Source organism: Littorina saxatilis, linkage group LG5, assembly GCF_037325665.1.
Source record: "Littorina saxatilis isolate snail1 linkage group LG5, US_GU_Lsax_2.0, whole genome shotgun sequence".
NCBI lineage: Eukaryota > Metazoa > Mollusca > Gastropoda > Littorinimorpha > Littorinidae > Littorina > Littorina saxatilis.
Genome location: NC_090249.1, coordinates 44,340,267 through 44,363,961, shown reverse-complemented (window position 1 = coordinate 44,363,961; position 23,695 = coordinate 44,340,267). Strand labels below are relative to the sequence as shown.

Sequence of the window (23,695 nt, the reverse complement as noted above, 5' to 3'; positions counted from 1 at the left end):
GAAATGAGTTTCTATATAATTCAGTTTTAAACGATGGAACTTTCCTGTCTAGAGGTCTGCGCCGGTGATATGGGTTATTAGTTGATATCAATGGTGGCAATATCGCTAATAAGTAGTTTGGCACCTTGCGGTGAACGACCACTCCCGTTTGTATTGTTCAAAATCCATTTCGTCTCTATATATAGAACAAAGCCATTTCTCTTTTGTTTCTACTATAAAGCCTAAAAATATTGTGTAATTAAACACCAGTCGTGACTATCATGCAGCCTTTTATTTATCGACCAACTAAAATAGAAGAATAATCGTGTGAAACTATCTTACAGCCGTTCTAATTGAGACAAATGGTGATTAGCTTTTAACCTTTGTATAATACGATTCTGTGATGTAATGGCGGTCTAGGATGCCAGTGTTCGACAGTTTCAAAGAGAAGGAATTGTTATATAATTATATAAATAATGGATGTTTTTTTTTCTCTTCCTCAGCACCAGCCCTCGCAACACAAAACTCCATTAAAGTGTTTTCAGAAGAGGAAAAAACTGAAGTTGTGATCAGAAACGTTGATGAAGATGTACGATAGTTGACACCAAATTTATTTGTCGTAATCGTCAAGATTTTCTTCAGCATTGAATTATGTAAAATAAGCTACCAATACTAAAAAAACATGTCAGTGATTACATACTTTGACAAAAGTTGATGTGTGAAATCGCATTAGCAGAAACTCAGAAACAATTGTAGTGATATATTCCACGTCAGAAAGGGGCCAACAGAATTGAATTGACTTTATCGTATTCATTTTGGACTTCGGAGGGACACAGCAGTTCACAGAAGCAATTATCCGCACTGAGAAACCAAGACAGTAGTTACAAAGCGTTGATGATGGGCGGTGACTAATGATTCATCAGCCATCAGCGGTCCAATCTGGCAACAGCTGTTTGCTGACCGTGTATAAGCACGTATTGCTTGCACACAAGGCTTTCGTCGGCTGACCATCGGGACCACGATGATTTGATGAGGGTCACTTGCCCGCGGGCCGTGTTTTCAAGAGCGGACAATCTCGGACCGTTGTGGTTTCCTGTTCCACTTGTGACCATAGGGATAAATGCAGCCTTCTCCCTCTTGACTGGCCGTTCCAGGGGCGTGATTTTAGCTGTTATCAGTTGACTTTGACGTCAGTGTAATCCCGTCGAGTTTAGCGTGAAACGAGTAGTCGCTTTTACTGTCACTTTGACTTTGACGTCAGTGTAATCCCGTCGAGTTTAGCGTGAAACGAGTAGTCGCTTTTACTGTGACTTGGACTTTGACGTCAGTGTAATCCCGTCGAGTTTAGCGTGAAACGAGTAGTCGCTTTTACTGTGACTTGGACTTTGACGTCAGTGTAATCCCGTCGAGTTTACCGTGACACGAGTAGTCGCTTTTACTGTCACTTTGACTTTGACGTCAGTGTAATCCCGTCGAGTTTTGGGTGAAACAAGTAGTCACTATAACTCTTATCATTTGACTTTGACGTCAGTAAAACCCCGTCAAGTTTTGGGTGAAGCAAGTAGTCACCATTAGTGTTGTCTTTTGACTTTCATCTCAATGTAATCTCGTCAAGTTTTGGGTGAAACCAGTAGTCGCCATAACTGTTTCGTTTGCCTTTGGTGACAATAAATGTAAACCCGTCGAGTTTTGCATGAAAATACTCCTCCTTGGCAGATTTTGCGAGGAATGCTGTAGATCAATTGCCTCATTGTGTCTTTGTGTCGCGGAATAACAGGTCCAGTCAGTTAACTGAACAGTCTTTGGACTAAAGGCGCTATTGTGCACTGTAGGTACATATAACCCACATATTTACCTGTCCAAGGGAGATGTATACTGACTAACCCGTGGATAAAATGTGAATGGTTAACTTGCCTCCCTGTGTCTCCGTATCTTAGATTAGGTTTCGTCAGTTGACTAGACAGCAACAGTGACTGACTGATTAGATACCACTATGCTTCTCAGATCACGGGTTCCGCTACAATTTACCTGACCAGTGGAGATTTATACACCACCAGCCCTCGGGCAAGTTGTGAACGAGAAACCGTGCTGTGAAATAGCTAATGTTATTTTTCGGGACAGGTGTAGAACTGTAAGCACCAGCATGCTTTGTATACCGTTGTCTACGTAAATATTTACCTGTCCAGTTTAGATTGCCTGGCCTACCTGTGGGCAAAACTTGAATGGAAAGCTCAGCCGAGTGTGACTGAACTGTGTCATCCGTGCGACAAACAAAGTAAAATTGTGTGCTTACTACATCTGGACAATTGCTTGGTTTTCAGGCGATAGAACTAAAGAGGTTACTTCTCTGTTCTCTGTGACACGAGGTAGTAATTTTTTCCATACGTCTGAGTAGTATAAATGCTGTTGTGAAATCCACTATTCTAGTCCTTGATAGAAAATCACCTGAACGACGTACTCTAAGCCCACATTTTGTTGTGGATCTCTTCTCTTCAACGCTTTACCTTCGGGATAGAGACTTGTTTCAGTGAATAAACATCTGAGTGAAAAACTTCTGCGTGTCTCCCTCGACATTTGGTGACCAAAGAGACGGGCTTCCCCCGAAATCGGCGTATACTGCCTTGAAGGGCGGGGTCAAAAACACGTTAAAATCCACTCGTGCAAAATCATTAGTGAACGTGGGAGTTTCAGCCCATGAACGAAGAAGAAGAAGAAGGTGACCGAGAGTAACACTGGTGCAAGTGATTTGTGCTTCGCTTAAACTTATTCATTTGCTTCCTGCAGAGATTGTGTGACCACTGCTTTCGAATTCTACAAATTGGACGACGTCTAGCGTGTGTGTACTTGTGTCCAGAACTAGCAATTTCATTGTACGTCCACTGACCGCGGGTACCGACTGACCGCAGTGCGGATCGTTCCCTGTGGAGCGTACACTCTTTAATCATTGACCAGTGTGATGGACAGTTTGTGACCAGCGCTAATGGAATGTCCATTGAACGGAAACCAGTGCCGCTGATTATCTCTTCAAAGGTAGAGTGTTGAACTTCAGTCCTTTTGTACCCGAGAGAATGAGGTCTTCTCAATTATTGACATGTCCACTCGAGGTTTTGTTGTGCAACGTGGACGGACCTTACAACATGTAGGACCTTTCTTTTTTTCTGCTTCGTAGAGTAGTTGACGATAATCTCACTGGACATTTAATCCGTACAAATACTGAAGGTATTTCTAACAGGACGCGGTCTTTTATTGCTTAGAAATTTCCTCGGCTGTTTTGACGAATTCGTTCGCAAATTTTGAATACCAGCATTGTGATATTTTACTTGGTCTTTATAAAAGAAAATCGTTCTGTTGGGAGTGTGTTAAAAGTATAAACAACTCGACTTGTAAACACTATTTTCATCATTTTTCTGTGGGATAAACTGACGGTGTGTGTACATTTTCTGAAAATATCAATGTGGAGTGATTTGAATGGAATGCGAGCGTAACCTACGCAACGTAACACCACCAGGAACAGTAAATTACGTTCACTACAGGAAGAGTTGTTGATTGGTTGCATGCAGATAACAAACTCTGAGGAGTACAACAATTGTCACAATCGTCAGCAACAAGGGATTCAGCGAGTGAGAAATTCAACTTCTCATTCTTTTCAACAAGAACGACGACATCGATTCAACTACAAACTGGATACGTCCACATGTTGTAAAAGTTTTTGTGTTGCTTAACCTCTCTTCGCAGCGACCAAGAACTCCTCAAATTCAATCCATACTAGCAAAAGCAAAACGAAGACAATTTCAAGCACGCGTTTGACGGAGCAAAAACAACAACAAAAACAACAACAACAACAACAACAACAACAACAACAACAACAACAACAACAACAACAACAACAGGAAAAGTAATCCACTCACCACGCCTTACAGTGCAAAGCCAAAACCAAGGCCACCACCATCAATACACCAGCATCAATGGCATCATCTCTAACTAAAACTGATCAGTTAGTCTTGACCGAGGACTTCTCCAACAACTCGATGGAGGCTGATCTTCTGGCCAGTGTCTGCAGTAATGTGACGGGGGAGGGGAGCGGAGGGGCGTGTGACCGCAAAGCTCTGGGCATCAGTCTGTCCACTCCCATTCTGATGATGTCGGCAGGAATCTTGGGCAATCTCCTGGCCCTGCTTGTTCTCTTCACCGCGAACAAACAGGTACAGTTGTTGGTGGGTTTTGAGGATTTTTGGCTGGTTTTTTGTTTTGTTGTTGTGGTGGTAGTGTTGCGGTAGGGGGGCGATTTTGAGAATGGAGCGGAGAGGGTGTTGGGTGGAAGAGGACAGGGTAATGTGTGTGTGTGTGTGTGCGTAAGTGTGTGTGTGTGTGTGTGTGTATATGTGTGTGTGTGCGCGCGCGTGTGTGTGTGTGTGTGTGTGTGTGTGTGTGTGTGCATGTGTGTGTGTATATGTGTGTGTGTATATGTGTGTGTGTGTGTGTTCTCCAACTATATGCCTGCTGATACAAAATCTTCTGTCCCATCGCTTTCCAGAGTTTTCATTCTAATTTTGTGTGTGTGCTAATTATTTCGTCTACTTTGCCTTCGATGCCTTGCCTTGAGTTTAAGCTAGTGGGAAGATGTAGAAGTACAAATAAAACGGCGGTTCAGGAAAGAAAGAGCAAACACAGAATAGAAACCGTGGCCAGGGGTAAACAGAAGTTTAGAGAGGGAGGGGCAAAAGCAGAGACACACACACACACGCGCGCGCGCGCGCACACACGCGCACACACACACACACACACACACACACACACACACACTACCCCCCCACTCACACACACACATAAACGCAGGTTCGAAACAAGACACTCCTCAACAAAGTCACACTCTTCTGTTCCTCTACCCAAGGCTCGTCGCACGGCGTTCTTCCCTCTCCTGATGGCCATGGCTTTCATCGACCTCGTGGGTCAGTCCGCCACAGGCGTCATCGCCATCATCGTCTACGCCAACAACCTCAAGTGGGTGGGGGGCCGACCCCTCTGCGTGTACCACGGCTTCGCCATGGTGTTCTTCTCCATCATCACGCCTCTGATGGTGTGCTCCATGTCTCTGGAGAGGCTCCTGGCTCTCCGGTTCTCCTACTTCTACCAGCGCGCCTTCACGCCTCGCGTGGTCAAGGGCATCATCGTGGGCTCCATCCTCTTCACCGTCTTCTTCTGCACGTGGCCTTTCATGGGCTTCGGGAGCTACGAGCTTCAGTTCCCGGGGTCTTGGTGCTACCTCAACTACCACCGCGAAAGCCTGACGGACATGATCTACGCTCTGGTGTTCTCCGGGCTCAACATCGTCTTCATCGCTTTCATCATCGGCTGCAACGGGGCTGTGGTGTGGACGCTGCTGAAGATGAGGCGGCTGCGGCATCAGATGCACTCTTCGCCGTCTGCGGAGTTCGCTCTGCAGGTCAAGCCGAGGTCAAGGTCGTCGGCTCTGCACCTGGAGATGGAGACCCAGATGGTGTGGTTCCTGTTGGCCATCACTGTGGTCTTCAGCTGCCTCTGGCTTCCTATCAATGTAAGGAGTGTGTTGTTCAGTGTGTGTTGTTGTTGTTGGCGGTGTTGGTGGTGGTTGTAGCGACCTCGTTGTTGTTTCTTCTTCTTCTTCTTCTTCTTCTTCTTCTTCTTCTTCTTCTTCTTCTTCTTCTTCTTCTTCTTCTTCTTCTTCTTCTTCTTTTTCTTCTTGTCTTTCTTTCTGTCTGTCTCTGACTTTCCTTCTTTCTTTCTTTTTTTCTTTCTTTCTTTCTCCCTTTTTTTCTCCCTTTCTTTCTTTCTTTCTTTCTTTCTCTTCGTCGTCGTCGTGGACCTACTATAAGAAGTGTCAGTGACGTCTACCACTCTGCATTTTCTTCTTCTTGTCACGTCACTTAATTCAACGCATACACAGACAAACAAACGAACGAACGAATAAACAAACAAACAAACAAGCAAACTGGCAAACGCCAAAAAGAAACAAACAAATACACATACGAAGACAGACACAACAAACAAACAAACAAACAAACAAACATAAGGCAGTCAATTGTTCAGTCAACGTCGCACATATATGCAGGGGACAATTCTCACCAAGATAATTACAGCGAGAAGTAACGGTGACAGAAAAATCAAGGGTGCAAAAGATGTTGGTAATTATCTAACCTGTAAACGTTCCTTCATGTTTCTTCAACATCTGGTACTGTCGATGTAAAACGAAGAAAAGAAACATGAACATACATGCAGTTGTAATTAATGTCGGTGTGAACATCGGCAGGGATGGTCAAATCTCAAAAATTTAACTCGCCGCCATGGCGAGTAACTCCAAGAAAGTCACTAGCCCGCCAGAAATTCTACAAGCCCGATAAACACACAAACATTGAAACAATAGTTGATTGTCAGATTTATATTTATACACACTAAATAGCGGTGATACGTACGATCGACAACTAGACCGCGATCAGCTGGCGTCTTGTCGGACTTTTTTTTCCGGTTTTCACTGACGCAAGTTGCAATGGCCAATATCTTCTGTTCAGTCTGTTCAAGATTTCTATTCACCTGATAATAGAAAATGCGAGTTTGGAATCGGTAGTGAAAGTAGAAACGGCTTGAATAAAACGTCGAACCTGTGCAGACCTGCTAGTGATTTAACCCCCTTCGTGTGTACACGCAAGCACAAGACCAAGTGCGCACGGAAAAGATCCTGTAATCCATGTCAGAGTTCGGTGGGTTATACTTATAGAAACACGTAAATACTCAGCATGCCTCCCCCGAAATCGGCGTATGCTGCCTGCATGGCGGGGTAAAAACGGCCATACACGTAAAAATTCACTCGTGCTAAAAACATGAGTGAACGTGGGAGTCTAAGCCCATGAACGCAGAAGAAGAGAAGAAGAAACGTCAAAAGCGCGTCTGAGATGGGAGCCTCGTTCTCGTGTCACTAGAGCATGGCGACATTTTTGGAGACGACAGGACTTTCTGCATGTGCAGTGTTTATTTGGCTTTTAAAAATGAAAATAGTCAAACCAAACGTTGCTCTGCATTTGAGCAGAATTATCACTAGCCAGCCGGGCGAGCTGTCAGACGGTTCCGATAAGCCCGGCGGATGTTGTACTCGCCCCTGGCGACCGGGTCGTGGATGTGGCCATCCCTGCCGAATCGGGGTTACCAATTAACCTTCTCTGTGTTCGCAATGTCTGATGTCGCCTTTTTCTTTTCAAAGAGGAAGTGGGGAGCGGGGTGTTGGAGTGTTTGATGGGGAGTGATGGGAGTTAGGTTATTACACCCCCGGTATAGGGGTGTGTATAGGTTTCGGTCGATGTGTTTGTTTGTTTGTTTGTTTGTGTGTTTGTGTTCGCATATAGATCTCAAGAATGAACGGACCGATCGTCACCAAACTTGGTGAACAGGTTCTATATATTCCTGAGACGGTCCTTACAAAAATTGGGACCAGTCAAACACACGGTTAGGGAGTTATTGGTGGATTAAAATTATACAAGGACTTATAAAGGGACATCTTAATGGTCAAAGGGAAATAACCATTCTCACTCAGTCACTGCCACCAACTGAGAAGGTTATTTCCCTTTGACGGGGGTGTTTTTCCTACCTCGGAGGAATTTCTTGTTCTCCTAGTTTCCACAACAGTATCCAAGGCAGCTCTACTTTCTTTAAAAAGGTTGAATTTCATTTCGGTGGCACAATGACATTGTTTTCCATTGTGGAATTGCTATCTAAATCTCGTTTAGAAAGTAGTGTTTATCCCTGTCATGCTGAGTTAATCCTCCGTTCATCTGGCGTTAGGCAGTAGAAATGGGTCACCCCGCTGTGGCAAACTTCATCTGTGCGAACACTTCAGTCACTCTTTTTCCGGAAATTACACAAACAGTTCCGTGTTTGCTTGTTTGTGCCACAGTTTTCTGTATGTGTCAGTAGACGTCCTGTGGGGAGAGCTAGAGCACATACTCAAGAAATTTAACCATGGAAGCGACGCGCATGGCACGAACTTGCAATGAAAACCTTGTGCATGTATGACCTTAGAATAGTGGAATGTCATCGTGATGTAGATAATTAGGTTTCTATTATAATAACAAGTCGTATATGTGTATGTGTGTGTGTGTGTGTGTGTGTGTGTGTGTGTGTGTGTGTATGTGTGTGTGAGTATACGTGCGTGTGTGCATGCGTGTGTGCATGCGTGCGTGTGAGTGCGTATGTGTGTGTGTGTGTGTTTATGCGTGCGTGCGTGCGTGCTTGTGTGCGTGTGTGTGTGTGTGTGTGTGTGCTGAATATCTGGTCATACACAACATCACTCCACGAGTTCCTTTAATATAAAAAGCCAAGAAACTGTGCGCTGACAATATCTGGGCAGACAGTGCAGTGACTGGAAAATGAAGATAAATTGTTCTTGATATGACTTTTCCCTACCTGACAAGTTCCGTCCAACCTGTATTCTAATAAACCACAGCGATGCAGCACATGAATCGTCTTGCGATGCGCGGTCAAGCGATAGTCTTAAAGGTCCTTGTCTACATTTTTATACCGAAATCGCCATTTGACCATTAAAATGCAGAGTCTATTATCTACAAATATCAACAATACACCCCCTTTCGATCAGGAAAGACGAAGCCAGTGTTGCCGTTTGAAAATTCATTGTAGTATTCCAGCGTGGTACTCATAGTAGGATATCCTTATTTGGAAAATGCCAAGCGCAAAACCCCTCTCAAATCCCGTGCATTTCGTGCGTTTAAAAAAATGCGTGGACAGCGCTCCAGTGTCAAACTGTTGCTGCACTTGTTTGGGCGTGGCTATAAGCATAGTGACATGAATTTGATTGGTCAGTATTTTTAGGCAAAGCACATGTTCTCAGCAAACAGAAAACAAAATATTGGAAGCGTGAGTCACGCTACCCAAAAATAAAATCTTTTTTTACATATATTTTTTTTCTATAACTTTTTTCCCCATGGTTCATTCATCATCTGACATAACTTTTTAGCGAAATCTAACCATAAGATTATTGAAAAAAAGCAAAAATGTAGACGACCACCTTTAACACAAAAACGGATATTATGCATGACTAAAAACAATTTCTGATTTCAATGCAAAACAAAGTGAAACACACACACGCACACTCACACGCACACTCACACGCACACACACGCACACTCACACGCACACTCACACGCACACTCACACGCACACTCACACACACAAACACCTCCCCCCCCACGCACACACCCACATACACACACACACACGCATACACACACACACACACACACAATCGCACAAACACACGCACAAGTACACACGCACACGTTTACCACCACTCTCTCTCTCTCTCTCTCTCTCTCTCTCTCTCTCTCTCTCTCTCTCTCTCTCTCTCTCTCTCTCTCTCTCTCTCTCTCTCTCTCTCTCTTACTAAAGTTTGACAACCGGTTTTTCTCTAATTCAACAAATTTCAACAGAAAACAGGAAAATAATAAGACAGGGAAACTGCGTGAACCAGATTTTTGAAAAAGGAGAAAAACATGTAATAAGGTGTGAGATCAGCAAGAAAAAAGCGGAACAGACCAGCGGGGAATAAGGCTTGACAGACGTACGCCTGAAAAACGATAGCAAAACGCAAAATGATGACACAACGTAATCACAAGAGAAACACAGTTTTCTCGGAATTTTAGAAAACTGAGAAAAATGAATAAATAAAATTAATACATGAGAAACATGTCAACACTTTCAAAAATACAAGAAAAACTAGGAAAAACAAGAAATTCCTCCGAGGTAGGAAAAACACCCCCGTCAGAGAACTCAGAACTTTATTACATGCGGAGAGAGAGAGAGAGAGAGAGAGAGAGAGAGAGAAGAGACAGAGACAGAGACAGAGACAGACACAGAGAGACAGAGAGACAGTCAGAAGTCAGAAGCCTGAAGTCAGAAGTCAGAAGTCACAAGTCACAAGTCACAAGTCACAAGTCACAAGTCAGAAAGTCAGAAAGTCAGAAAGTCAGAAAGTCAGAAGTCAGAAGTCAGAAGTCAGAAGTCTGAAGTCTGAAGTCAGAAGTCAGAAGTCAGAAGTCAGAAGTCAGAAGTCTGAAGTCTGAAGTCTGAAGTCTGAAGTCAGAAGTCAGAAGTCAGAAGTCAGAAGTCAGAAGTCAGAAGTCAGAAGTCAGAAGTCAGAAGTCAGAAGTCAGAAGTCAGAAGTCAGAAGTCTGAAGTCTGAAGTCTGAAGTCTGAAGTCTGAAGTCTGAAGTCAGAAGTCAGAAGTCAGAAGTCAGAAGTCAGAAGTCAGAAGTCAGAAGTCAGAATGTTTATTCGCGTAAAGGGTACGTCGAGGTTGGTGGCAGTGAGAATGGTTATTTCCCTTTGACCATTAATATGTCACTCTTAATCTTAATCCACCAATAACTCCCTAACCGTGTGTTTGACTGGTCCCAATTTTTGTAAGGACCGTCTCAGGAATGTATAGAACCTGTTCACCAAGTTTGGTGACGATCGGTCCGTTCATTCTTGAGATCTATATGCGAACACAAACAAACAAACAAACAAACAAACAAACAAACAAACAAACAAACAAACAAACAAACAAACAAACAAACAAACAAACAAACACATCGAGTGAAACCTATACACACCCCTATACCGGGGGTGTAAAAATATGACAGGCAGACACAAAGGCGTGCAGAAAAAAAAGAAAAGCAGTTTAGATAGAAAACGGGGAGGGGGTAGAGAGAAAAATAGACCGAGATCAGGACAAATACTGAACAACCGACAGTGCGCAAGACAGACAGACAGACAGAAAAAGATAGATAGCCAGGCAGACAGATCTAAACACACACACACACACACACACATACTCACGCACGCACACATACACACGCATGCACGCATACATACACACACACACGCACGCATGCACGCTCACACACACACGCACGCACTCAGTCACGCACGCATGCTCACACACACACACACACGCACGCACACACACACACACACACACACACACACACACACACACACACACACACACACACACACACACACGAGGAGAGCTAGAGTAATACCCCAAAGTGGCAAGATAAGGTAAAATATAGCGGTCATATCACAGGTATAATGAAGCTGAACATTTCAACTCTAGCCACTGCAACATGAAAACACGAATTAGGACTTACACAAACACTGACGGAAAAACAACCTTTCATAAACTGTTTGTGCGTGGCAGGTCGTCTTTTATTTAACACCCTGTCAAATACACCAGCTTATGAATGAAAAAACTATAGATTAACAGAACTTATAACATTCACACCCCAAAATGAAGCCTTTCTATTTGTTTTGGGTGTTTTTGTGAATACTGGTAACATCTGCGTTGGTGTAACAGAGCAATCAGCATGCTGGTTCGAAATAACATAGATAAGGCCAAAAACAAAAAAGGTCTGTTTACGGTAACATAGGCCAAAAAAATAGGGTCGGTAGGTCGGGATTTTTTTTTTCATTTTTTTTTCAAAAAACCATATTTTTACGTTATTTTTTTTTTCTTCTTTTTTTTTTTTTCTTTCCCAAATGCCAAAAATAAGTCTAGGGTCGCGCGAAAAAAATAGGGTCGGTCGGGTTACCGTAAACAGACTATTTTTTTTTTGGCCTAAGATTCAGAATAATTGAGTGATGCTCTTGATGTTGTCTGTTTTTACAAGTGTATACATTTTGAAGTACACATTGTGTAAGCTAAATTAATAGGAAGTTGTTTATGTTGGAGCTAAACACAATTCCAAGCACGCACGAGAGTGTGAATGTGTTGGAGAGAGATAAAGAGAGAGAGACAGAGACCGACAGACAGACAGACAGACAGACAGACAGACAGGCAGACAGACAGACAGACAGAAAGACAGACAGACAGACAGACAGACAGACAGGCAGACAGACAGACAGACAGAAAGACAACAGAGAGAGACAGAGATACAGAGAGACACAGAAACCGAGAGAGAGAGACTGTGAGAGAGAGAGAGAGACTGTGAGAGAGAGAGTAATTGTGCGCCTGTCTGTTTGTCTCTCTGTCTTGTGTGTGTGTGTGTGTGTGTAGGTGTGTGGGTGTGTGTTTTGATCTGTGTCTTTGTCTCTGAATATGCATGTCTATGTGTGCCTATATAGAACGCACCTACACACACAAACACACACATTAAACACACACTACCTCACACACGCACATGAAATATGCATCAAGAATAATAAACCATACAGTGCCAAGCCTTCCAACAGAACAACTGCACTCAATCTATTTATTTTCTCTGTCACACTCAAAACTGTGTCAGAACAGCCTCGGGTAATTTCGGGGGTCTGATTTATTTTTTGCTCTGTACGCACTTGTTTGATAGATTCGCAAGCCGTTACACTCTAACACGTACAATCTGCAGTCAAATGCAAAGGAAAAGGAAATCAGTTGTCACCTCGCCTGAAGGTGTGAGAGCGGCATACCTCATTCATCTTTCTGTCTCAACGAGAACATACTGATCTTTAACCTTTCTAATCCAACGAGAACATGCTTACCTTTCTTGTACTATATTTTGATTTTTTAAAGTTTTTTTCGCTTGTTGGTTGTGTGAGTGTGTGTGTGTGTGTGTGTGTGTGTGTGTGTGTGTGTGTGTGTGTGTGTGTGTGTGTGTGTGTGTGTGTGTGTGCGTGTGTGTGTGTGTTTTGTTTGTGATTCTTCGCGGATGGGTGAGTATGTAGCAGGAAGGAGAGGGGGATTAAAAGTATTGATCAATGCTTACAATTTCATACATGTTAGAACCCATTGACTTTACTGCTTCTCCTGAAGTAAGAACACACGAACTCATTTCTTGAGGTAAGAACCGATGGCCATACACTAACCTGCTTCTCTTGAAGGGGGTAGATCACACAAGCAGTTATTTCGTAAAGAAGTCGCCAGAATGCACATTAAAATAGACAGAAAGACTCTGAATGGCAAAAAGGACCACTTCCTACATTTTATGAATTTGCGTTATAAGTAGGCTATATATATATATAGATATATATGGACCGTAAGAAGATAAGTAAGTGTATACGTGTTTCTTGAGAGAAAAAAAATCCATTACTGCAGTTATAAGCAATCTATTCCAGTTGCAAAACTGAAAACTTGAAAAACTTATTCCCACAGAAGGGAGGAAAAAAGCTTTCAGTTGTAGAAAACTAAGTCAATGCCCGTCTGCCACTAAATCCACTCAAAAGTGAACTCCACTTAAAGGCACAGTAAGCCTCCCGTAAACCATCACAGTACGGTCAGGCGTTTACACACAGTACAAACACCCTTTCATTTAAACACTCACCGCTTGAGAACATCCTAGGTGCCCTCCGTAAAGAGCGAGCAATTTTCAAAGAATTTATTTTTGCTTGGTTTATCTTACCCCTGAGCCATCGTGAACCCGTGTGATCCAGTTTCCCTTTTTCACAATGTAGTCGTCAGTTAGTAATTTGAATGCGACTCGATGTGAGCTTATCTGCGATAGCACGTTATTATGTACCTCTGACTATGCACGAAACAAACGGCTGTGGTTCACAAGAACTCTAGCGAGGCTTTTGACTGTTCAGAGGAACTGGCGATAGGCATAAACCGTCGTCTGCTACGAGAACCACGACCTTGCGTGACCCTGCTTCCGGGCTTTTCTTTTTTCAAACTTTCAAAACTTCGAATTGTACTGATCTTGTCTTGATGAAAAAAGAGTTCTTTTATGATTTAAGAATGTTTGTATAACAAGCTGTCAATGTATTATTTAGATTTTAAAAGTTAGGTCTAGCGCCAAAACGCACCACGGTCGGATTGTCTCAGGGTCCGATTGTCTCTGAGACAATCCGCAAAATTAATTCTTTGAAAATTGCTCGCTCTTTACGTGGGGCACCTAGGATGTTCCCGTTTGGTGAGCGTTCAAATGGAAGGGTGTTTGTACTGTGTGCAAAAGCCTGACAGTATCTGTGATGGTTTACGGGAGGCTTACTGTGCCTTTAAGGCACAAACAAGTTCGTTTCCGATTAAAATAGCAAAAGAATAAGGGTTGGTAGGTGTGTTCCATTTTAAAATGATTTTTTTATTGAAGTTTTTGTGTATGTACACAGGCGCATGTGGCTTTCTATTGGCCGGAAATCGTGCGCGCAACTATGTTACCTGGATACCGGAGAAGACCAGCTTTTATTGTAAACTGTGCAAAATCGAGTTTTGTCACTTTAATTGATTTTTTGGTTACTTTTCTTATTTTAAATTGTTAGAAGAAGTCCTTGGGTCAGGACGAAAAAAGTAGGATCGGTCGGACAAACAATGTTGTTCTATTTTTCTTGGCCTAAAAGGATTTCAGTTACGGCAAACCATACCTAGACCTCTCTGCCACTACATCACACGCCAAAAGGGCACTCCACTTTTCAGCTAGGAAGTGAATGTCAAATGCTATTTTTTCATGCAACTTATTGGGTCACGTCATTCTCACTTGAACAGCACTCGTACTGAGGGCAGAAATGTCACATACTGCACTGTTGCTCGTGTGAATACAGAGATGTCCTTTCGCCTTGGCAGTGGGCAAAACGGCGAAACTTCTTTCAAATCGCCGAAATATTCACTGTTTTTCTTGCACGGTGGGAGGACTGCGGATACCAAGGAGTGCCCGAAACTTCGGAAAAATTGCCAAAAATTGTGAGACCATTGCGGAAAATGTGCCGAAAAAATAAGTTGATCTTTTGAATTAGAGTCTTGTGATTTTTACAAACAAGACCATATCATTTTGTCTATACATTTTTCCGAAATTATCATTTTCTTGTCTTCTCCAAAAGAGCTTTGATGTTCGGGGAGGAATGGGGAGGGGGGGGGAGGGGGGAGGGGGGAGGGGCTTGGATGGGGATTGATGTTTTGTTCAATCAATTTGTTTACCTAGATAACGTTAACTTAAACACGACCACCATGGGCTGAATTTTGCTCAACTCATTGTACTGTGGAATAGGGTCCCAGACTCCAAACTAAAGCAGCAGGGATCGCCTTACTAACACGTTTTCTCCGACACGGGAAGAAAGTAAAGTGTCTGAACAAAATGGCCCTGTCAGAATGACCTAATTTTATCAGACCACAAGCAAGGTACACTAATATCTTTAAAGTTCAATGAGTGAACCACGTTTTCGAAGTGTTGGACATGAAGGTTTCCCCGTTCTGTAACGGGACAAAGAAGAAAAACACACATATACGAGGGTTGTCTCAAAAGTTTGTAGCCTACATATGTGGGCGGTCAGCTGAGTTTAGAAAATGGGCAAACATTTGCACATTCCTCTTATAAGGTAACATGAAAAGGATCATGTACAAGTATAAGATCATGTATGTCGTCATATAAGCCACGACGTCATCAGCAATCACAACTGTGTACTTGTGCAAAATGGGCAAAATACACTGCCGAGCGGTATTAAAGTAAGCTTACTTGCCAAAAAAGAGCTTTTAGCTTTAAGACGTTCATGATGATATTGTGATGAATTACCGGGACTAGGCACCAGTAATATAGATAGGCATGCCTCACCCCTCCGCAGCCCCCAAAAATGCGCAGCCCTATTTGATAGAAGGTTATAGGTTAAGGTGCCTGTGTTTAAGTAGTGGTAAAGAGGGATTGTGTTTAAACGGTTTTTATTGAGCTCATATTTTGTAATGTTATTTCATGTGCCTGTTGTTCGGTACTAATCACCACCCCCAGGGGTGTTATGTCACAGGATTACTGCCCCCTCCTTTCTATTGGTGCTTAACACAGCTGGGGTAATGACAGTAATCCTGTGACATAACACCCTGAGGGTGTTTGATTGACGGCAGCGGTTTTTACTTACAGGTTCTTAGTACACCGACTAACATAGGTTGTTCACTGTTCGTTTTTGTTACATTTAGTCAAGTTTTGACTAAATGTTTTAACAGAGAGGGGGAATCGAGATGAGGGTCATGGTGTATGTGTGTATGTGTGTGTGTGTGTGTGTGCGTGTGTGTGTGTAGAGCGATTCAGAGTAAACTACTGAACCGATCTTTATGAAATTTGACATGAGAGTTCCTGGGTATGATATCCCCGGATGGTTTTTTTTCATTTTTTTTATAAATGTCTTTGATGACGTCATATCCGGCATTTTGTAAAAGTTGAGGCGGCACTGTCACACCCTCATTTTTCAATCAAATTGATTGAAATTTTGGCCAAGCAATCTTCGACGAAGGCCGGACTTCGGTATTGCATTTCAGCTTGGTGGCTTAAAATTTAATTGATGACTTTGGTCATTAAAAATCTCAAAATTGTAAAAAAAACAACAATTGTTTATAAAACGATCCAAAATTACGTTCATCTTTTTTTTCATTATTTTCTGATTCCAAAAACATATAAGTATGTTATATTTGGATTAAAAACAAGCTCTGAAAATTAAAAACATTAAAAATTATGATCAAAATTAGATTTTCGAAATCAATTTAAAAACACTTTCATCTAATTCCTTGTCGGTTCCTGATTCCAAAAACATATAGATATGATATGTTTGGATTAAAAACACGCTTAGAAAGTTAAAACGAAGAGAGGTACAGTAAAGCGTGCTATGAAGCACAGCGCAACCGCTACCGCGCCAAACAGGCTCGTCACTTTCACTGCCTTTTGCACTAGCGGCGGACTACGTTCAATTTCATTCTGTGAGTTCCACAGCTTGACTAAATGTAGTAATTTCGCCTTACGCGACTTGTTTTGTTTTGTTTTGTTTTGTTTGTTGTTGCTTTTGTGTGTGTGTTTTTATTTGTGTTATTTGTTTGTCGTTTTTCTCATTTATGTGCCATAGACACAAGCTTTTTACAACAAATGTTAGAAAGAAAAAATATATTGATTTGCTCGGCGTAATATCCGGGCAGGAAATCCCGAGAACAGTTGCCATCAATTTTTAGCAACCTCATATACTGCACGCAATCCTTGTTCTTCCACTGCCCTGATGATAACGGTATTTTGGGACACGATATATAAATACTTTATTGTCTTCTTCTTCTTCAGCGTTCCAGAATTGTCTGGTTACGTGTGAGCTCGTTTGCCCATTTGGGTTCCCCACACTATACTCTGAGAGCATAGTCAGCTTCACTCCGCTTTCGTTGGGTAGGCATGCTGGGTATTTTCGTTTTTGCATAACCCACCGAACTCCGACATAGATAACAGGATCTTTTCCGTGCGCACTTGGTCTTGTGCTAGTGTGTACACATGATGGGGGTTAAGTCACTAGCAGGTCTGCACATAAGTTGACCTGGGAGATCGGACAAATCTCCACTCCCCACCAGGCGGCAGTGACCGGGATTCGAACTCGCGACCTCCCGATTAGGAGGCCGACGTCTTACCACCACGCCACTGCGCCCGTCACTTTATTGTCAACTTGATATTAGAAATTGTCGGTCTGGTTTGAATGTCGTAAACAAGTTTTTCTTCTTCGGAAGGCTCGGATTCGAGTTTTCTTCTGCAGGGGTTCCTTTTCTTGCAGGTGGATTTATTCTCTGTCAGTGCGCTTTATTTTAATTTTATTTTGCTCTGATTTCTGTGGGAAGATTTAACAAGTATTAAACTTCTTCTTGTTGTTGGTTTAAACAGGTTTTTATATTCTGTTGCATAGATACAATGCCATAATTGAATGTTATAATAAAGGAGCACAACAAGATAAACTTATAAATGTGCTCTTATTTATAAACAAACGAGTAATGTGGCGGATCTTGTAAATGCATGATATTTAAGCCAATTCTTCTTCTTCTTCTTCTTCTTCGTTCATGGGCTTAGACTCCCACGTTCACTCATGTTTTTAGCACGAGTGGATTTTTACGTGTATGACCGTTTTTTACCCCGCCATTCAGGCAGCCATACGCCGATTTCGGGGGAGATTTAAGCCAATGAAAACAACAACAACGGCAACGAAAACCATAGCAACAATGGTACAAAAAACACAAAACAATTGACAATTAAATACAGAGAGAGAGAGAGAGAGAGAGAGAGAGAGAGAGAGAGAGAGAGAGAGAGAGAGAGAGAGAGAGAGAGTTATTGTTCTTTTTACATTTAGTCAAGTTTTGTGTGTGTGTCTGTCTGTCTGTGTGTGTAGAGCGATTCAGACTAAACTACTGGACCGATCTTTATGAAATTGGACATGAGAGTTCCTGGGTATGATATCCTCCGACGTTTTTTTCATTTTTTTGATAAATGTCTTTGATGACGTCATATCCGGCTGTTTGTGAATGTTGAGGCGGCACTGTCAAGCTCTCATTTTTCAACCAAATTGGTTGAAAGTTTGGTCAAGTAATCTCCGACGAAGCCCGGACTTCGGTATTGCATTTCAGCTTGGTGGCTTAAAAATTAATTAATGACTTTGGTCATTAAAAATCTGAAAATTGTAAAAAAAATTAAAATATTATAAAACGATTTAACTTTACGTTCATCTTATTGTACATCATTGTCTGATTCCAAAAACATATACATATGTTATATTTGTATTAAAAACAAGCTCTGAAAATTAAAACAAAAAAATTATTATCAAAATTAAATTGTCCAAATCAATTTAAAAACACTTTCATCTTATTTCTTGTCGGTTCCTGATTCTAAAAACATATAGATATGATATGTTTGGATTAAAAACACGCTCAGAAAATTAAAACGAAGAGAGGTACAGAAAAGCGTGCTATCCTTCTAAGCGCAACTACTACCCCGCTCTTCTTGTCAATTTCACTGCCTTTGCCATGAGCGGTGGACTGACGATGCTGCGGGTGTACGGTCTTGCTGCGTTGCATTGCGTTCAGTTTCATTCTGTGAGTTCGACAGCTACTTGACTAAATGTTGTATTTTCGCCTTACGCGACTTGTTACATTTAGTTTTAACATAGAGGGGGGAATCGAGACGAGGGTCGTGGTGTATGTGTGTGTGTGTGTGTGTCTGTGTGTGTGTGTAGAGCGATTCAGACTAAACTACTGGACCGATCTTTATGAAATTTGACATGAGAGTTCCCGGGTATGATATCCCCGGACGTGTTTTTTTTATTTTTTTGGATAAATGTCTTTAATGACGTCATATCCGGATTTTTGTAAAAGTTGAGGCGGCACTGTCACACCCTCATTTTTGGCTCACGAAGTGTAGCCTATGCGATCGTAACTTTGTCTGTCTGTGCGTGCGTGCGTATGTGCGTATGTGCGTATGTGCGTGCGTGCGTGCGTGTGTATGTCTGTGGTAGAAACTTTAACATTTCGTCATTTGAAGACGTCACATTATGGCGTAAGAGGGTTAGACGTCACGCGAAGGAATGTCTCGGTCATTGTTATTTTGAGCGGGCCGAGACTATTTGGCAGTCGTGTCTGTAAGTAGGCTACATGCAGACAAACAGATCTAGATCTAGTGTCTCTCTTTCTTGCACAGTGTCACCAATGCTTACTGTGTGTGTGTGTGTGTGTGTGTGTATGTGTGACGGAGTGATTGAGTTTGTGTTACTGTTTGTCGATTTCTTACGTGAGCCTTGAAGGCTTCGCCTCTTGTTCAATAAAATTGATTGAAATTTTGGCAAAACAATCTTCGACGAAGGCCGAACTTTGGTATTGCATTTCAGAATGGAGGCTTAAAATTTAATTAATAACTTTGATCATTAAAAATTTGAAAATTGTAATTAAAATTATGTTTTTATAAAACGATCCAAAATTACGTTTATCGTATTCTTCATCATTTAATGATTCCAAAAACATATAATTATGTTATATTCGGATTAAAAACAAGCTCTGAAAATTAAAAATATAAAAAAATATGATTAAAATTAAATTTCTGAAATCGATTTAAAAATAATTTCATCTATTTCCTTGTCCGTTCATGCTTCCAAAAACATTTAGATATGATATGTTTGGATTAAAAATCACGTTCAGAGAGTTAAAAAGAATAGAGATATAGAAAAGCGGGCTATCCTCCTCAGCACAACCGCTACCGCGCTTTTCTGTATTGTTAATTCAATCAATCAATCAATCAATGACGCTTATATCGCGCATATTCCGTGGGTACAGTTCTAGGCGCTCTGCAGTGATGCCGTGTGAGATGAAATTTTATACGGCCAGTAGATTGCAGCCATTTCGGCGCATATTTACCTTTCACGGCCTTATTCCAAGTCACACGGGTATAGGTAGACAATTATTAACTGTGCCTAAGCAATTTTTGCCAGGAAAGACCCTTTTGTCAATCGTGGGATCTTTAACGTGCACACCCAATGTAGTGTACACGGGGGGAGGGTTCGGACACCGAAGAGAGTCTGCACACAAAGTTGACTCTGAAATAAATTTCCGCCGAACCTGGGATCGAACTCACGCTGACAGCGGCCAACTGAATACAAATCCAGCGCGCTACCAACTGAGCTATATCCCCGCTATATCCTGAGCTATTTCACTGCCTTTGCCACGAGCGGTGGACAGACGATGCTACGAGTGTACGGTCTTGCGGAAAAAATGCTTTGCGTTCAGTTTCATTCTGTGAGTTCGACTGAGCTTGACTAAATGTTGTATTTTCGCCTTACGCGACTTGTTCTATATTATATTCCTACTTTTTCTAATACTTTATGTGATTGTACTTCTTGTCCCTCTTCGCTTTCTTGTTTTCATCAGTCCTTTTCAATTCCAGGACAAGTAATACATAACAGGTTGGGCTGTATCTAAAAGAGAAGTAGGACAAAGGTACCCTGTGCAAAATGTTGCCTACACTATGCCGGACTCTTTAGTATGAGTTATGTTTATTTTGGAAAAAATTCAAATTGACCCTCGTACGCGTTGGTTTGACAACATGAATGACGTGAGCGTCATTAATGCGGGAATGTATTAGTGTGTGCTTGGCGTTCTTACGGTATTTATTTGAGTCATCCTTAAAACTTTCAAACTACCCCTCGTATCAACTCTATCAAACAATAACGCACGCGGCGAGAGTAATGTCGGAAAGACAAGTAGAACAGAGCGTGAATAAATAACAAGTCGCGTAAGGCGAAAATACAATATTTAGTCAAGTAGCTGTCGAACTCACAGAATGAAACTGAACGCAATGCCATTTTACTCGTAGCATCGTCAGGCCACCGCTCATGGCAAAGGCAGTGAAATTGACAAGAAGAGCGGGGTAATAGTTGCGCTAAGAAGGATAGCACGCTTTTCAGTACCTCTCTTTGTTTTAACTTTCTGAGCGTGTTTTTAATCCAAACATATCATATCTATATGTTTTTGGAATCAGGAACCGACAAGGAATAAGATGAAAGTGTTTTTAAATTGATTTGGACAATTTAATTTTGATAATAATTTTTATATATTTAATTTTCAGAGCTTGTTTTTAATCCGAATATAACATATTTATATGTTTTTGGAATCAGCAAATGATGGAGAATAAGATAAACGTAAATTTGGATCGTTTTATAAATTTTTATTTTTTTTTACAATTTTCCGATTTTTAATGACCAAAGACATTAATTAATTTTTAAGCCACCAAGCTGAAATGCAATACCGAACCCCGGGCTTCGTCGAAGATTACTTGACCAAACTTTGAACCAATTTGGTTGAAAAATGAGGGCGTGACAGTGCCGCCTCAACTTTCACGAAAAGCCGGATATGACGTCATCAAAGACATTTATCAAAAAAATGAAAAAAACGTTCGGGGATTTCATACCCAGGAACTCTCATGTCAAATTTCATAAAGATCGGTCCAGTAGTTTAGTCTGAATCGCTCTACACACACACACACACACACACACGCACGCACACACGCACGCACATACACCACGACCCTCGTTTCGATTCCCCCTCGATGTTAAAATATTTAGTCAAAACTTGACTAAATATAAAAAGCGAGACTTCCTTGTAGTGCCAGAAACTGCAGAGGCCAAAGTCTCTGGTTCTGTCTGTCCAGTAATCTTTGTAAACTACCCCTCGTATCAATCTCACCAAAGCAATAACACACGCGACGAGGGTAATAATATAAGGGGCTCCGCTCACATATGTAACTTCAGCAGGACCGACGACGCACTGCAGATTATCCCAGCCCGCTACACGTTGCATGAAAGGAAAACGGGCCAAGTTCCCGTCATAATTCCTATCGCGGCATAAATAATAGGCCGTGCGTCGTCTGTGCCGCTGAAACTGCGCAGGTATATTCTGCCCATAAGAAAGAAAAGTAGGACAGAGCGTGAATAAATAACTAGCGTCGGTTGCTTTGGTAGTGACGGAAGGAAGCTGACCTCAGTTGATACTTCCTTCCCGTGACAGAGCGCGATTCATCAGATTAGCGCAAGTGTCATCAAAAGGACATGGGATTGTAACGATGTTTTGCGGAGTAGCACAATACAGGGGAAGGAGGCGGAGAGGTGGGTGGGGGCGGAGGGTGGGGGTGCATATAGGGTTTTTCGTAAATGTGATAATCTGTGCTGATGTCATTGTTTTGTTGTTTGGTTGGTTGGTCCTCTCTCTGTTTTGCTGTCTGTGTCTCTGTCTGTCTGCCTGTCTGTCTGTCTGTCTGTCTGCATATTTATGTCTATCTCTCTCTCTCTCTCTCTCTCCCCCTCTCTCTCTCTCTCTCTGTCTCTCTGTCTCTGTCTCTGTCTCTGTCTCTCAATCTCTCTCTCTCTCTCTCTCTCTCTCTCTCTCTCTCTCTCTCTTGCTGGCTCGCTCCTCCCCTATCTCCCTCTCCATGAACAAACGTTGTCAAACGCGTTTATTTATGTCTCTCTCTCTCTCTCTCTCTCTCTCTCTCTCTCTCTCTCTCTCTCTCTCTCCTCTCTCTTTCTCTTTCTCGCTCGCTCGCGCGCTCTCTCTCTCTCTCTCTCTCTCTCTCTCTCTCTCTCTCTCTTGCTGGCTCGCTCCTCCCCTATCTCCCTCTCCATGAACAAACGTTCTCAAACGCGTCCCCCCCCCCCCCCCACAATAAACTTAATTTCAAGTGTGTGTGATTCTACTCCCAAAGAAGACAAAACCATAATTATAAATGTCCTTAGTTTCCAAACACAATATCCGTCCACATTAAATCAAGCCTTGCAGACTAAGTCAACCAGACTTGAGATCAAGCAGTGAAATTGTTTGGCCTTTCGGTTTAACTTTTTGACTCGCGTTTTCACCAATCAGAGGCCTTTCTCGTAGGATTTAGCTCTAAAGCCGGGGTGATATAAATCAATGTCTGCTCCTCAACGATGGATCTTGAACTCCTGAAGTAGTTGAATGCATGATTTCTTCTCGGCAGCAGAGATGATATGACTAATTTAAACATAGAAAAAAGGGAAACCAATACAATACAATTCAGTTTCAATTCATCTTCTTGTTCTTGTACTACAGTAGTTCTAAAATCACACACGCACGCACACACACACGCACACACACATACCACCACCACCACACACACACTCGACTCACTCACACACACAAACTGATCTCCACATAAAAGTCCTGTCTCACAATTGGCTTAGAGCGTGACGGCAGCTGTAACGTCCCGAATTCATCAATTGTTTAGCAGTTTTTCCTCACGAACTTTAGGACTGCTTGCGAAAAAATCGAATATATACATCAATAATTCTTTTCAAGCAGTTCAGAAAAAGCCTCCATAACCTGTAACACCTCAGATATTGTTGTTATTCTTCTTTTATGAGTCTCTGAGGTTACACCAAAACCTAATCAAGATGGCTCCCACTGAAGTTGTCACAAGAAATTGCTGAAGTCTGAATCTCAATCGCACAATCA

At 42.0% G+C, this 23,695-nt stretch overlaps 1 protein-coding gene across 2 annotated transcripts in view; it reads left to right on the top strand.

The window, feature by feature from the left end:
* Nucleotides 1-2,238: 2,238 nt before the first annotated feature.
* The window catches only part of LOC138967229 (uncharacterized), a 36,341-nt gene continuing 14,884 nt past the window's right edge, over nt 2,239-23,695 (top strand). The window contains exons 1-2 of one of the 2 annotated variants that reach the window (XM_070339750.1): nt 2,239-4,181; nt 4,871-5,533. In XM_070339750.1, the coding sequence (XP_070195851.1) occupies nt 3,945-4,181; nt 4,871-5,533 (900 nt within the window). In that variant the 5' untranslated portion in view covers nt 2,239-3,944. Of the gene's footprint in view, nt 4,194-4,870; nt 5,534-23,695 lie in introns of both variants that reach the window. The other variant, XM_070339749.1, reaches the window with a different exon arrangement.